The 15,612-nt window shown below is 43.0% G+C and overlaps 1 protein-coding gene across 1 annotated transcript in view; it reads right to left on the bottom strand.

Annotated features, from left to right (window-relative positions):
- The window catches only part of LOC128693517 (uncharacterized), a 31,296-nt gene extending 29,843 nt beyond the window's left edge, over window positions 1-1,453 (bottom strand). The window contains exon 1 of the mRNA XM_070097278.1: window positions 1,403-1,453. Within this exon, the coding sequence (XP_069953379.1) occupies window positions 1,403-1,453 (51 nt within the window). The remainder of the gene's footprint in view (window positions 1-1,402) is intronic.
- Between the last annotated feature and the right edge of the window lie 14,159 nt (window positions 1,454-15,612).

The following is a 15,612-nucleotide window of genomic DNA, read 5'->3' on the forward strand; positions in this document are numbered from 1 at the left end:
GTCCTGGACAGACGGCAAGCAGGTGGTGTGGGACTACACATGTGCATCTACTTTGGCTGATACCTATCTCCGATACACCAGGGAGGAAGGAGGGGCAGCTGCCAGCTTCAGGGAGTCCCAAAAGTCTAGAAAATATGGAGAACTTGCCCATCATTATATGTTTGTTCCCATAGGCTCAGAGACCCTTGGCTCATGGGGAAAGAGTGCATCTAAGTTCCTTAAGGAGCTAGGCAAAAGACTCATCAGGGTAACTAGGGATCCCAGGGCAGCTAGTTTTCTGTTCCAGCGACTCAGCGCTGCTGTTCAGAGGGGTAATGCCTGCTGTATTTTGGGCACGCACTGCAGCTCTGAGGAGCTGGATGAGATTTTCGCATTATAATCAGTGACAAACACGTAACAATATGAACTAGACATTTATCTCTCACATCTCAAGCACTGTATATGCCATCTTTAACAGGCAATAAAACAAATTCCTATCTCCCGCTGCACCACTGAGAGACGCATTTGCACCACTGAGAGACGCATTTCTGAAATTAGTTCTACAATCGAATGCTCACTGAAAAGTGATCCGAAAAGCTGCGTTGCTTTCAGCTTAGCAGTGGATGAATCTACAGACACTGAAGATATCTCTCAACTAGCTATATTTGTTCTCTATGTTACAAACGATGAAAATGTAAAAGGAGTCTTAGACCTGATAAGCTTAAAGAAAACCACGAAAGGTACCGACCTCAAAAATACACTTGTTAGCATCGCAACAGACGGAGCACCGGCTATGGTAGGTCAAAATACTGGCCTAGTTGGGCAACTGACACATGATCTCAACTCTCGTGAATGTATCTTTATCCACTGTATCATCCACCCTGAACATTTAGTAAGTAAAAACTTCAACAGTGTCATAAATTACGTTTTAGAAATTATGAATTTCTTTCGGACAATTGCAAAAACACCGTGAATTTAGAAATTTTATGGAGGAGCTGGAACTTGAAGAAAAGCCAAGTGATCTTTCATTCTACTGTATTATAAGATGGCTATCAAGTAAAAATCTTAAGAATAAATTTGTTACTCTTTTTGAACCAGTCATTGGTTTCATGAAAAATAAGAAAAAAAAAAAAAGAAATTCCCACAACTAGAAGATCGTGAATGTGTACAGGATCAGATGCTCTTTACAGATGTAATGCATCACCTCCAGTATTTAAATCTGGCACTTCAAGGATCAAAGTTATTACAGAACTTGGACAATCAGTTTTCAGTTTTCGGAATAAAATGAAGCTTTTTTTTGAGAGATATTTGACAACAAAGGAATTTGACCACTTTCCCAACCTTAAATTAAGAATAACTACTTTTCCTGGTATTGAAATTAAATTAAGTAAATTGAAACAATGCGAACGAAACTCAGATATACCTTATAATGATTTTGAGAACAGGTCTGAGAAACTAAAAACGTTGAAGCCATGTTTGGAATTTCTTGTGAATTCTTTAGTGATTGATGTCATCAACGATGGATGTCCTGTTGTTGCATCTTTAGTGATTGATGTAATCAACGATGGAGATCCTGTGTTGTTGCAGCTTTTGCCTCTGATGTTGCTTCAATAGAAACAGCTTATTGAGCTCCAGGAATATGTGGGCTTGAAGCTAGCACATAAAAGGTCATCACTAACTTTTAGAAACAAATTCCAGAAGCCAAGTATCCCAATCTTCAGAAAACTGTCTTCTGACTACTCTTTGTTTCTGGAACAACTTACCGCTGTGATCTCTCTTCTCTGTAATGATATTTATCAAAACATCGTGTTATCCTCACTAACATCCACCTCACTGAGCTTATTACAGCTTTAACATCCTACCAGCCAGATTTTAAACTATTAACTGCAAAAATGAAGACCCAAACAGTCTTTAACGAGAAGAGTAGACATACTCTGCTTTGGTGAGTACGACCGCTATATAGATGTATTTTTTCAATATAAACACAAATGCAGTATAATGTGATCCTTTATTGACTACGTTTCGCCCACACAGTGGGCTTTTTCAAGTCACAAACAGAACTACCTGGGGTGGAAGGAACGCGAGTATTTATAGTCCGGCTGAGGTCAGGTGAAGAATGCTGCATCTGATGATGTACCGAGTTGGGTTGTAGAGTCTAAAAACTTGGGTAGCTTGGAAAGGAGACTGGACAAGTTTGTGAGCAGACCTTCTACAGTGTTCTTATGTGGGATAGCGATGAAGAAGTTTCTTGGCAAGTGGTTCAGCTATGTTATAGAAGCCACTATTCTGGTTGAAGTTGTCGGATATAGAAATAAGTGATGATTCCAGGATTCTTCGGTATTGAGTGTTGTCTTCTGTGGCGATAAGTCTTGAGTTTCTGTAGTTTATCAAGTGGTTGTGTGAATTACGGTGTTGTACGCAGGCATTCCTTGTGTCGTCAGACCTGCTTGCGTATTGGTGTTCTGAAATACGTGTTTGGAGGTCCCTTGATGTTTCGCCCACGTATAACTTGTTGCAGTCATTACAAGGGATTATGTATACCCCTGCAGAGGATGGAGGCTTGTCCTGCCTACTACTGGTGATGTCCTTGATGGTCGTGGTTGTGGAGGTAGATACTTGGAATGATGTTTTGGCAAAGATGTTGGAAACATGTTTGGCAATGGAGTTGGTGGGAAGGACTATGTATCTCTTCTCGGCAGTGTCTTCTCTGGGTGTGTTGAAGATGTTTAGTGCTCGCCGTCTGCAGTCTCTGATGAAGTGACGAGGATAGTGGAGTTTGGAAAATACCTGTTCAATTATAGTGCATTCTTCCTCAAGGAACTCGTTGCTGCAGATTCTGAGTGCACGCAGGAAGAAGCCTATAATTACACCACGTTTGGTTTTGGTGTCGTGGTGAGAGTAGAAGTGGAGAAGATCGTTTTGGTTGGTGGGTTTTCGATAGACTTTAAAACGAAGTTCGTGGTCAGCTTTGCAGAGTAGAACATCAAGGAAAGGAAGAGTGTTGTCGACCTCTTCTTCAAGTGTGAACTGGATTGAAGGTTCACCAAACGTGGTGTAATTATAGGCTTCTTCCTGCGTGCACTCAGAATCTGCAGCAACGAGTTCCTTGAGGAAGAATGCACTATAATTGAACAGGTATTTTCCAAACTCCACTATCCTCGTCACTTCATCAGAGACTGCAGACGGCGAGCACTAAACATCTTCAACACACCCAGAGAAGACACTGCCGAGAAGAGATACATAGTCCTTCCCACCAACTCCATTGCCAAACATGTTTCCAACATCTTTGCCAAAACATCATTCCAAGTATCTACCTCCACAACCACGACCATCAAGGACATCACCAGTAGTAGGCAGGACAAGCCTCCATCCTCTGCAGGGGTATACATAATCCCTTGTAATGACTGCAACAAGTTATACGTGGGCGAAACATCAAGGGACCTCCAAACACGTATTTCAGAACACCAATACGCAAGCAGGTCTGACGACACAAGGAATGCCTGCGTACAACACCGTAATTCACACAACCACTTGATAAACTACAGAAACTCAAGACTTATCGCCACAGAAGACAACACTCAATACCGAAGAATCCTGGAATCATCACTTATTTCTATATCCGACAACTTCAACCAGAATAGTGGCTTCTATAACATAGCTGAACCACTTGCCAAGAAACTTCTTCATCGCTATCCCACATAAGAACACTGTAGAAGGTCTGCTCACAAACTTGTCCAGTCTCCTTTCCAAGCTACCCAAGTTTTTAGACTCTACAACCCAACTCGGTACATCATCAGATGCAGCATTCTTCACCTGACCTCAGCCGGACTATAAATACTCGCGTTCCTTCCACCCCAGGTAGTTCTGTTTGTGACTTGAAAAAGCCCACTGTGTGGGCGAAACGTAGTCAATAAAGGATCACATTATACTGCATTTGTGTTTATATTGCCATTGTGTCGGTATTTTATACCATTTATTTCCATCGTAATAACACGATTGGAAACAAATCAAGAAACAAGTCGGGTTTGAACCCATGGCCTGGAGTTTCAAGATTCACTCGCCATGAGTTCTACTCCCACCCAGACAAACGCACATAAAGTAGTCCCAGACCCACACACACACAATATTCTCAGACAAACACACAAAACAGCCCCAGACAAACACACACGCAATAGTCCAGGACAAACACACACAATAATCAGACAAACATACTCATAATAGTCCCAGACAAACACATCCATAATAGTCCCAGACAAACATACCCATAATAGTCCCTGACAAACACACCCATAATAGTCCCAGACAAACATACCCATAATAGTCCCTGACAAACACACCCATAATAGTCCCAGACAAACATACCCATAATAGTCCCTGACACACACACCCATAATAGTCCCTGACAAACACACACATACACACACACACACACACACACACACACACACACACACACACACAAGAGGCGGGGCCAGGAGCTAGGACTCGACCCTTGCAACCTCAACTAGGTGAGTACAACTAGGCGAGTACACAGAGCAGGGCAAGGCAGAGCAAGTACACACAGAACCACCCTCAGAACCCCACAGCCAAACACGTTAACCCAACACAACCCACAATTCCCACTTACAGCTCCCTCCTCACACTATGCTGTGGAATCCCACACCGCCAGGTCACCCACCAGAGAGAGAGGGGTGGGAAGACTGCAATTTTTTGGACTGTGAGGCGTTTGACACAGCTCCATACAAGAGATTAGTGCAAAAGCTGGAGGACCAGGCAGGGATAACAGGGGACGTACTGCAATGGATCAGGGAATACTTGTCAGGAAGACAACAGCGAGTCACGAGTGCGTCACAGTCACGAGTGCGTGACTGTGACGATCGGGGTTCCACAGAGGTCAGTCCTAGGACCGGTGCTGTTTCTGGTATATGTGAGCGACATGACGGAAGGACTAGACTAAGAAGTGTCCTTGTTTGCAGATAATGTGAAGTCGCCAGAAACTTACCACAGGTCAGCCGTTTTTAATAATCTTCCTGGCTTGCTAGTGTACTCGCATATAATCTAGTGATACCAGTGAATAGCAGAATACAGTGTTGTAGTAGCAACTAACCAGTATTATAATGGTACTTAGTGGAGTGGAGTGACTTTCATTAGTTTCTTTTTCTTGAAATACCAGACATATACTGTGAATTTCATATAACCTGTAGTTACCAGCGGTCGCAATATACACAACGAGAAGCAATTATTACTACAGAAAAAGCGTCCTTCCTCCAAAATTTGCACCAGTCAACTATAGTGATAATATAGCATTTATTGTGGTGGAGACGGAAAAAAAAAAATAGAAAGCCAGATACAGCGATTGATAAACAAGGGTTGAGGTCGACCGTTCGTCATTGTAGGAGTGCCAGCAGTCACCGGCTCTTCAACACGCAAGTTATACTTTTGTATCAATCAAATCACATATTACTCGGGTAGATAATTTCCAGTAGATCCTTCATGTGTTAGCTCAAATCACCGACCAGTATGGTTTAAATAATTGACCCACTGATCAGATCAGATCGACTGGTCCGAACCCTTGACTGGTCCGAACCCTCCGGACTGGTTTCAAACGGTTTCGTTGGACAATAAAGCAGACTGTAAACGGATGGGGTTGTAGGCGCCCTTATAAACACAAACATTAAATATATATCAGGAACGTGCACGGTAAGCTGTCCAATATACAAAAACAGTTAGAAACAGAAATACAAATAGCTAGAGCTTCATTTAAGGAGGTTATTAATAGAATATTCAAGAGGTTGCTAGTAGAATTGCAGTAAATCAACCATTCAAATCATTATGAAGCTGTGTGTAGTCTGTGGTCAGTCAAACAAACGGGCTTCCACATGCATAAATTGTCATTTTTGTGGAAATTGGTGTCACGCCCCTTGTGCAGATATCCAAGAACTAGCTACAAGCAGTATTAAAACAGGGAAGTGTTTTTGGGTATGCCCAAATGAGATAAATCTGTGGACTAAAATCACAAGGGTATTAAAAGAGGTCAACATCAAAGCTGCTTTCATAGAAAACCTGGAAGCTTTCTACAACAGATGGGAACATAAAAAGTCTGGGCTGAATGGTACTGCCCTTGATACTGGCCATGTAGTCAGAAACTGTAAGGCTGGAGATGATGTCCTGGTAGTCAGTAAATGTGGGGCTGATAGTGCTGTCCTGGGAGACAGTAATGGTGAAGCTGGAGGTGCTGTCCTGGGAGACAGGAATGGTGAAGCTTGTGTTGCTGTCCTGGGAGACAGTAATGGTGAAGCTGGAGATGCTGTCCTGGGAGACAGTAATGGTGAAGCTGGAGATTTTGTCCAGGTAGTCGGGAATTATACGCAGGAAGGAATACATATAAATGACCTCATAGGGGACAGGAGCCATAGTAGGGAAACAAGTGTAGTCAAAGATAAGATAAAACCAATATTGCAAACTAGAAATACCGCAGGAAATAGCAAACAAGAGGACTCCACTAGCAATAGTGAGGATATATTACCAAAAACAACTGGTGGGAGCTCCATTGTTGGTGCTAGGGAGGATAGAAGTAAGACAGGGAAACATGCACCAACAGGGAATACAGTCACAGAAACCCAAGGCAAACGGAAACCAAGCCTGTGCACATACTATGCACTTGGTATCTGCTGGCATGGGAAATCTGGAAAAACAGATGGGACGTGCAACTATGACCACCCTAGAAAATGCCATGCCCATATGACAACAGGAAAATGCAAACTCCCTTCCTGTAAGCTTTTTCACCCTGAACTGTGTACCTCTTCAGTACAGGAAAGACTGTGCTATAACTTAAATTGCCAGGCATACCATCTAAAGGGGACAAAAAGATACAAAACATCCAGGCCATGGGAAAACCTGGGTAGCCACAGCCACTCAAGAGGGAGAGGTTTTTTAGTGCCAGGAAGGAAAAAAAACTGGCAGGAAATGGCAGAAATCGTACACCAAATCCAGTCATTCCTGGAGTGGAACCACAGTCGATGGCCTCCACTCCAAACCAACAGATACAGATACTAATGCCGGAAAAAAAATCCCCCCCCAGTACCAACAATACCACCAGTCCGATAACATTCTTCTTTGCAAATATACAGGGTCTAAAGCCAGCAACAAACAACAAAATACCTTTCATCCGTGGACTGCTTGCAGAGGCAAAGGCAATGTTCGCGGCTTTCACTGAGACCCACATAAAGGATCACTTGGACAACGAAATATGGATCCCAGGTTACAACCTATACAGATGTGACAGAGTGAACAGGCAAAAGGGGGGGGGGGGTTGGCCTGTACATTGCAGAGTCACTTGTTTGCACAGAACTGCTAAATGCCTCAAATGATGTAGTGGAAGTTTTAGCAGTAAAGGTCGAGAACCAAAACCTAGTCATTGTGGTAGTCTACAAGCCTCCGGATGCAACATCCCAGCAATTCCAGGAACAGCTGTTAAAAATTGACCACTGTCTGGAAAATCTTCCAGCTCCTGCACCCAACATCTTGCTCCTGGGGGATTTCAACTTAAGGCACCTAAAATGGAGGAATATAGCAAATAATATTGTTGCAGTAATAACACCAGGAGGCAGCTCTGATGAAAACTCACACTCACGCGAGCTTTTAAATCTCTGCACAAAATTCAATTTAAACCAGCAAATAATAGAGCCTACTAGACTGGAGAATACACTAGACCTCATCTTCACTAACAATGATGATCTGATAAGAAATGTCACCATATCAAAAACAATATACTCAGATCACAACATAATTGAGGTTCAGTCATGTATGCGCGGAGCCCCAGACCGACATAATGAGATTAGTCACGAGGGAGCATTCACCAAATTCAACTTCAATAACAAAAACATAAAGTGGGACCAAGTAAACCAAGTCCTAACCGATATAAGCTGGGAAGATATACTAAGCAACACAGACCCCAACTTATGCCTAGAACAGATTAACTCGGTGGCACTCGATGTATGCACAAGGCTTATTCCTCTAAGAAAAAGGAGGAGTAGATGTAAAACAGAAAGAGACAGGCGCTCCCTTTACAGGCGACGGAAAAGAATAACAGAGCGGCTAAAAGAGGTCAATATATCTGAAATGCGTAGGGAGACACTGGTCAGAGAAATAGCAAGCATCGAACTTAAGCTAAAAGAATCCTTTAGGAGTCAGGAATCGCGGGAAGAACTAAAAGCCATAAATGAAATCGAAAGAAACCCAAAGTATTTCTTCTCCTATGCCAAATCAAAATCGAGAACAACGTCCAGTATTGGGCCCCTACTTAAACAAGATGGGTCCTACACAGATGACAGCAAGGAAATGAGTGAGCTACTCAAGTCCCAATATGACTCAGTTTTTAGCAAGCCGCTAACCAGACTGAGAGTCGAAGATCAAAATGAATTTTTTATGAGAGAGCCACAAAATTTGATTAACACAAGCCTATCCGATGTTATCCTGACGCCAAATGACTTCGAACAGGCGATAAATGACATGCCCATGCACTCTGCCCCAGGGCCAGACTCATGGAACTCTGTGTTCATCAAGAACTGCAAGAAGCCCCTATCACGAGCCTTTTCCATCCTATGGAGAGGGAGCATGGACACGGGGGTCGTCCCACAGTTACTAAAAACAACAGACATAGCCCCACTCCACAAAGGGGGCAGTAAAGCAACAGCAAAGAACTACAGACCAATAGCACTAACATCCCATATCATAAAAATCTTTGAAAGGGTCCTAAGAAGCAAGATCACCACCCATCTAGAAACCCATCAGTTACACAACCCAGGGCAACATGGGTTTAGAACAGGTCGCTCCTGTCTGTCTCAACTATTGGATCACTACGACAAGGTCCTAAATGCACTAGAAGACAAAAAGAATGCAGATGTAATATATACAGACTTTGCAAAAGCCTTCGACAAGTGTGACCATGGCGTAATAGCGCACAAAATGCGTGCTAAAGGAATAACAGGAAAAGTCGGTCGATGGATCTATAATTTCCTCACTAACAGAACACAGAGAGTAGTCGTCAACAGAGTAAAGTCCGAGGCAGCTACGGTGAAAAGCTCTGTTCCACAAGGCACAGTACTCGCTCCCATCTTGTTCCTCATCCTCATATCCGACATAGACAAGGATGTCAGCCACAGCACCGTGTCTTCCTTTGCAGATGACACCCGAATCTGCATGACAGTGTCTTCCATTGCAGACACTGCAAAGCTCCAGGCGGACATCAACCAAATCTTTCAGTGGGCTGCAGAAAACAATATGAAGTTCAACGATGAGAAATTTCAATTACTCAGATATGGTAAACATGAGGAAATTAAATCTTCATCAGAGTACAAAACAAATTCTGGCCACAAAATAGAGCGAAACACCAACGTCAAAGACCTGGGAGTGATCATGTCGGAGGATCTCACCTTCAAGGACCATAACATTGTATCAATCGCATCTGCTAGAAAAATGACAGGATGGATAATGAGAACCTTCAAAACTAGGGAGGCCAAGCCCATGATGACACTCTTCAGGTCACTTGTTCTATCTAGGCTGGAATATTGCTGCACACTAACAGCACCTTTCAAGGCAGGTGAAATTGCCGACCTAGAAAATGTACAGAGAACTTTCACGGCGCGCATAACGGAGATAAAACACCTCAATTACTGGGAGCGCTTGAGGTTCCTAAACCTGTATTCCCTGGAACGCAGGAGGGAGAGATACATGATTATATACACCTGGAAAATCCTAGAGGGACTAGTACCGAACTTGCACACGAAAATCACTCACTACGAAAGCAAAAGACTTGGCAGACGATGCACCATCCCCCCAATGAAAAGCAGGGGTGTCACTAGCACGTTAAGAGACCATACAATAAGTGTCAGGGGCCCGAGACTGTTCAACTGCCTCCCAGCACACATAAGGGGGATTACCAACAGACCCCTGGCAGTCTTCAAGCTGGCACTGGACAAGCACCTAAAGTCAGTTCCGGATCAGCCGGGCTGTGGCTCGTACGTTGGTTTGCGTGCAGCCAGCAGCAACAGCCTGGTTGATGTGGCTCGTACGTTGGTTTGCGTGCAGCCAGCAGCAACAGCCTGGTTGATCAGGCTCTGATCCACCAGGATATCATGTGGGAGTTCGATACGTGGATTAGGGGCAGCCGTACCTATCTCCTTGGTTACACTCGTAAACTGACTAGGCGGCCCCAGTACCCGTAGTGAGGGGGCCTTTGAATAGTGCTCAGGTCAGCACAATATGAATTCAGATAGTGACTCAGGCAGAGACGGTTGGTCGTTGAGTCAACGGACAGGTTACTGGTAACTGGTTACTACTACTACTGACTGGTTACTGGTAACTGGTTACTACTACTGAGAGCTCGGCGACGCTAACGTATGTCGTCCCGACATACAACTAATACAAACTAGAGATGGCAGGTATACGGCTTGGGCTGATTCTATACAATGTCAAAGTACACAACAATTAAACATTATATATACATAAGTAGAACATTGGAATGAAAGCTTACGTAACTGAAACTGTAATGCAATACAAGGTATACTATAGTACAACTTAAAACTCAACAAATGAACAACGAACTCAACGTTGAGATTACAAGTGATAAAAAAAAAATTTTGATCGATCGATCTGTATTCATGTGATCTACGGATTCTGAGGAAGGAATATATACAAAGAAAGAGTGTTTAACAGAAAGGCAGATTCGGTGCACGCAAATCTAGACTGTTAACTCTCAGAATGCGGAGAGAACATGAACACAAAAAAAAAAAAAAATTCTTGAATACTGATAAGTTGATACTGTAATTATTCATCTATACAGGTTATTTACATTTAACCCCAACTCTGCTAGGGTAAGATTGGCATATGCAGAATGGGTGTCATCTCTGGGAGGATCAAACTCTGTAGCATTGGCTAACTCATGCTGTATTTGAGGCAAATCTGAATTGGAAGTTACAAATGATACTTGAGGATTTCTCAATACCTGTCGTGTACGTAGGGAATAACGACATTCAGGTTGATCGTCTGACTGAGTATCAGAGGAAGAGAGTACAGGATCAGGAGGATTGTCAGAGTCTGTCACATTAGTCTGGGTTGGAACATCATTATCATCACATACTAACTTCATATGATCTAAATGCGATTCTTTATACTGACCAGTACTAATCTCTCTAACCTTATACTTATTACCAGTGATATGTTCAACTACTCGATAAGGACCAACAAACTTTTGATCAAGCTTTGGCATTGCAGACGTTTTGTTAAAGTTAATCAGCATAACTCTCGAACCTACTTTGATTTTGGATGGCTTTGCTCGAGTGTTTGCGACTCTTGTAAATTCTGCTGTTGATTTATGAAGTGTTTCACGGATTCTTCTAAAAACACTTTGAGCTAAGCTGGTACGAGTTGCTATGAAATCATCAGGGTTGTAATTTGGTTTCGGATTAGAATATAACAACTCATAAGGCAAACGTTTATCTACACCATACAATGCATAATGTGGAGTGTCACCTATAGAAACATTGTAAGCAGAATTTATAGCACACTGCACATCAGGTATAACTTCATCCCAAGTTTCACTGTTGGGATTGATAGTGGCTCTCAAGACATCAAGTACTTTCTTATTGGTTCGTTCCGCTAACCCATTGCTGGCAGGATGATGAGGAACAATGGTGGATTTAGAGATCTTGTACAAGGTACACAAATTTTCAAGAATTTCATTACAGAATTCACCTCCATTATCTGTTACTAGGGACTTAGGGGTGGTATGCCTGCAGATAATGCGTTCTTTAAACGCTTTAGCTACTGTCTCGGCAGTCTTATCTGCAATAGGAACTAACTCGCAATATCTGGTGAAATGGTCTACCATAACACACAGATGTTTGTTGCCTTGGAGGGAACATTGGAAATTAGTTAACAAATCTAGCGCAACTCTTTCCCAAGGTTCGCTAGTAGTTGGATACACTTGGATTGGATTAGGACCATTAGCATTGCCTTTATGTTGCATGCAGACACTACATTTCTTAACATACTCAGAAATATCAGTTGCCATACGAGGCCAAAAGTATTTCAATCTGGCTTGTTTTACTGAACGATCCATACCAGGGTGTGCAACACCTGGTACATCGTGAACTAGCTGTAAGGCTACATTCACTAGTGACTGTGGAATTACTAACTGGTATACTCTTCTGCTAGGAGTACCCAACTCGGCTGTTCGATACAGTAATTCTTGGTTCATGACAAAGTCACTGATGGGTGCTGGTGGCTTCACAGTCAGAATAAGATCTTCCTGGAGCAGGAATCGAATCACACCAGACCACATGGGATCTGTTCGTTGAGCATTCTTTACATCTTCAGCACTAAATGGAGGGTCTGCAGTTACTATACTAACATGTCGCGATAAGGCATCTGCGACTACATTTGACTTGCCAGGTAAATGCTCAAAGGTGGGATTGAACTCTTGGATAGTCAAGGTCCATCTAGCTAACCTTCCAGTAGGTTGTTTGTTCTGGAATAAGGGTATCAGTGGAGCATGATCTGTCAAGACATGAACAGAGTACTGATAAATAATGTCTCGGAAGTGCTTTAAAGACCATACTATTGCTAAAGCTTCTTGCTCAGTTACTGTATAATTACGTTCAGCCTTCGTAAGGACTCGGCTAGCAAATGCAACTGCGTTGTACTTGCCATCGGTCTTCTGAGCTAGTACGGCACCTATGCCAATTGAACTAGCATCAGTTGTCAGATAGAAAGGCTTAGAAAAATCTGGAAATTTCAAAATTGGAGCAGATGTTAGCTTTTCTTTTAGAGTTTGGAATGCTCTTTCTTGACGGAAGGTCCAAACAAAAGGAGCATCTTTCTTAAGCAACTCAGTTAGAGGAGCAGCTATGGAAGAAAAATTGGCAATGAAAGATCTATAAAAACCTGCTAAGCCCACAAAGGATCTTACGGCATCAGCAGTTTTGGGAGTTGGAAAATTTAGTACTGCAGTTACTTTACTTTGGTCAGTCGTAACCCCTCTAGGAGTGACTACGTGACCAAGAAACTTAATTTCTGATCTGAAAAATTGACATTTTGACAGTTTGATCTTTAAATTGGCTTCTTCAAGCTTACCAAGTACTACATCAAGTCTTTTCAAGTGTGTATCCACGTCTTTAGACATGACGATTACGTCATCTAAGTACACCATAAGTGCATTACCTATGAGACCTCTAAAGATATTAGTCATGAGCCTTGAGAACGTGATAGGGGAAGATCGTAATCCAAATGCCATACGGAGGAAGTGATAATGACCTGTAGGAGTGGAGAATGCAGTTAGCTCTTGGCTGTCCTCGTGAAGAGGGACTTGCCAAAACCCTTGTAACAAATCTAGGGTTGAAAAGACTTTGTTATCTCCGATATTACGTAAAAGATCACCCAGTACAGGGAGTGGAAAGCGATCTGGAATGGTTTTTGCGTTTAACTTCCTAAAGTCAATTACTGGACGCCAAGTACCATCCTTCTTAGGTACTAGTATCAAGGGTGCATTCCAAGGGGAATTGCTAGGTGCAATAACTCCATCATCAAGCATTTGATTGATCAATTCTTCTGCGACAGCAACTTGTGAATGAGGCATTCTGTACGCAGGTATGTAGATAGGTCTAGTACCAGGTTCAAGTGGAATACGATGGGACAATAAGTTCGTTATACCCATCTTCTCACCTGGTAAAGCAATGGCTTTACGACGTTTGTTCAACAGAGTCAACAAACGCTTGACTTCATCTGGGAAGTCAGTGGGAGCTAAGTCTTTCTCCTCAACTGGTGGAACAGATTGATCCAGTGAAGTGGATGAGGTCTCCCCGGCAGAAATAGCACCGACCCACTGGTCAGGTGACAACTCATCCTCTACCTGAACAGGGTAAGGATAGTGAACAAGGTCAACAAGATTGGTATTTGCTCTAAGGCGAACACTGTGACCAGAAGTGTTGGCCAGGTAGAAATGGATCTTACTATCTCTTACAACATGTAAGGATGGTTCAACAAATAGACCTTTTACTTTGCAGGAATCACTGTCAACTAGGACGTTATCACCATCTGGAACACTAGGAACAACTACAGACACTCTAGTGAGAGCACTAGCCGCAACAGAAACGTCTTTCTGCAGACGGCATGTGACATCAACAAGAGATGGCATTACTAGTTGCAAGTAATTGTTTTCCGACAAGGCGTCCCCTGTGGAGAAACTACTACTCGAACTAGCAGGCATTGCAGGGATAGGTTGAGCACTCAAGGCAATCTGAGCGTCCTCGGACACTTGAGGCATCGGACTATCCTGCAATTCTGAAGGTATAGGTGGAACACTGATGGGAGTGACAGAATTACCAGTGCCTGACCGCTTGGGTACGCTACTGGAGAATGCATTAGCTTGTAAGGACTTAATCCGTACATCATACTCTGCAGCAGTATAACAGATTTCTGATCCAAGCTGGTAACCCCAGAATGGAACGATCAAGTCGTCAATTTGTGCATGCCATCGATAAGGGTCGAGCACAATGCGTAAGTCTCGCATGGAAGCAAATCCCAGTAGAAGGTCACCAGGGAAAGTAATCTGGTCGACAACAAGGAAGGAAACAGTGAAGTCTCTACCTTGGATAGAAAAGGTTAGGGCAGTCGTACCTCGGACACGCAGGTGAGAACCAGATACTCCACTAAGGGAGGACACAGGAGTCGGTTCTACGAGAAGGACATGTCGTAACTTCTTATCCTTAAACAAACTAGACCTAATAATATTGATTTGCGCACCAGAGTCCATGAACAATTGAACGGGCGCATTATAAACAGATGCTTGCACTATAGGGCCTATGGTTGCATTGGAAGTTATGTGCAAACAAAAAGGTGGATTGTCATCAGAAAAGACTTGTTCTACTCCATCCCCAAAATCATCTATGTCAGAGACATGTGAAGCAACATCATCAGCAGGGTTGTCATTCTCGAGACTGCTTAAGGCTTCAAAGGAGTTGTGAACGGGGATGGTGTACTCATTATCACCTACTGTCACCATGGGGCGGTTTGACTGGGGCGCTCGAATTCCCCCGAATTGGAAGAACGAGCCTGGTTCTGGTTAGTTTGAGAATTGAATGAATGAGCCTGGTTCTGGTTATTTTGAAAACCACGAGATCTGTTTCCTCTACGGGTTCTGCGGTTGGAACGACCACGGAAAGACCTAGAGTACTGAAGGTTATAGAGAGCATTACACTCAGATGTGTCATGTCCATGTATTCTATGATAAGTACAGTAGGGAAGATCTGAGTACTCATCATCAGTACGACGTCTCTTAGGGTAACTATCAGGACAATTAATTGCAATATGGCCACGGAAACCACAGTTGTAACAATTCCGCCGACTATGGTTACTGAATGTACTATGAATACTACGAGGTGTATAACGACTCTGTACACTGGTTCTTGGTGATCTCTGAGATGGTTGACGACCACGATTTGTCTCTGTGGCGCAAACAAGAGGTGGTGCAGACTGAGGCATATGTGTGACATTACTTTTAATACAAGGGAAAGTACCCTGGGGGCACAAGGAACGTACATGATTTAAGGCTGTAAGTGGTTCCATCGTTACAGT

Source organism: Cherax quadricarinatus, chromosome 57, assembly GCF_038502225.1.
Source record: "Cherax quadricarinatus isolate ZL_2023a chromosome 57, ASM3850222v1, whole genome shotgun sequence".
Taxonomy (NCBI): Eukaryota; Metazoa; Arthropoda; class Malacostraca; order Decapoda; family Parastacidae; genus Cherax; species Cherax quadricarinatus.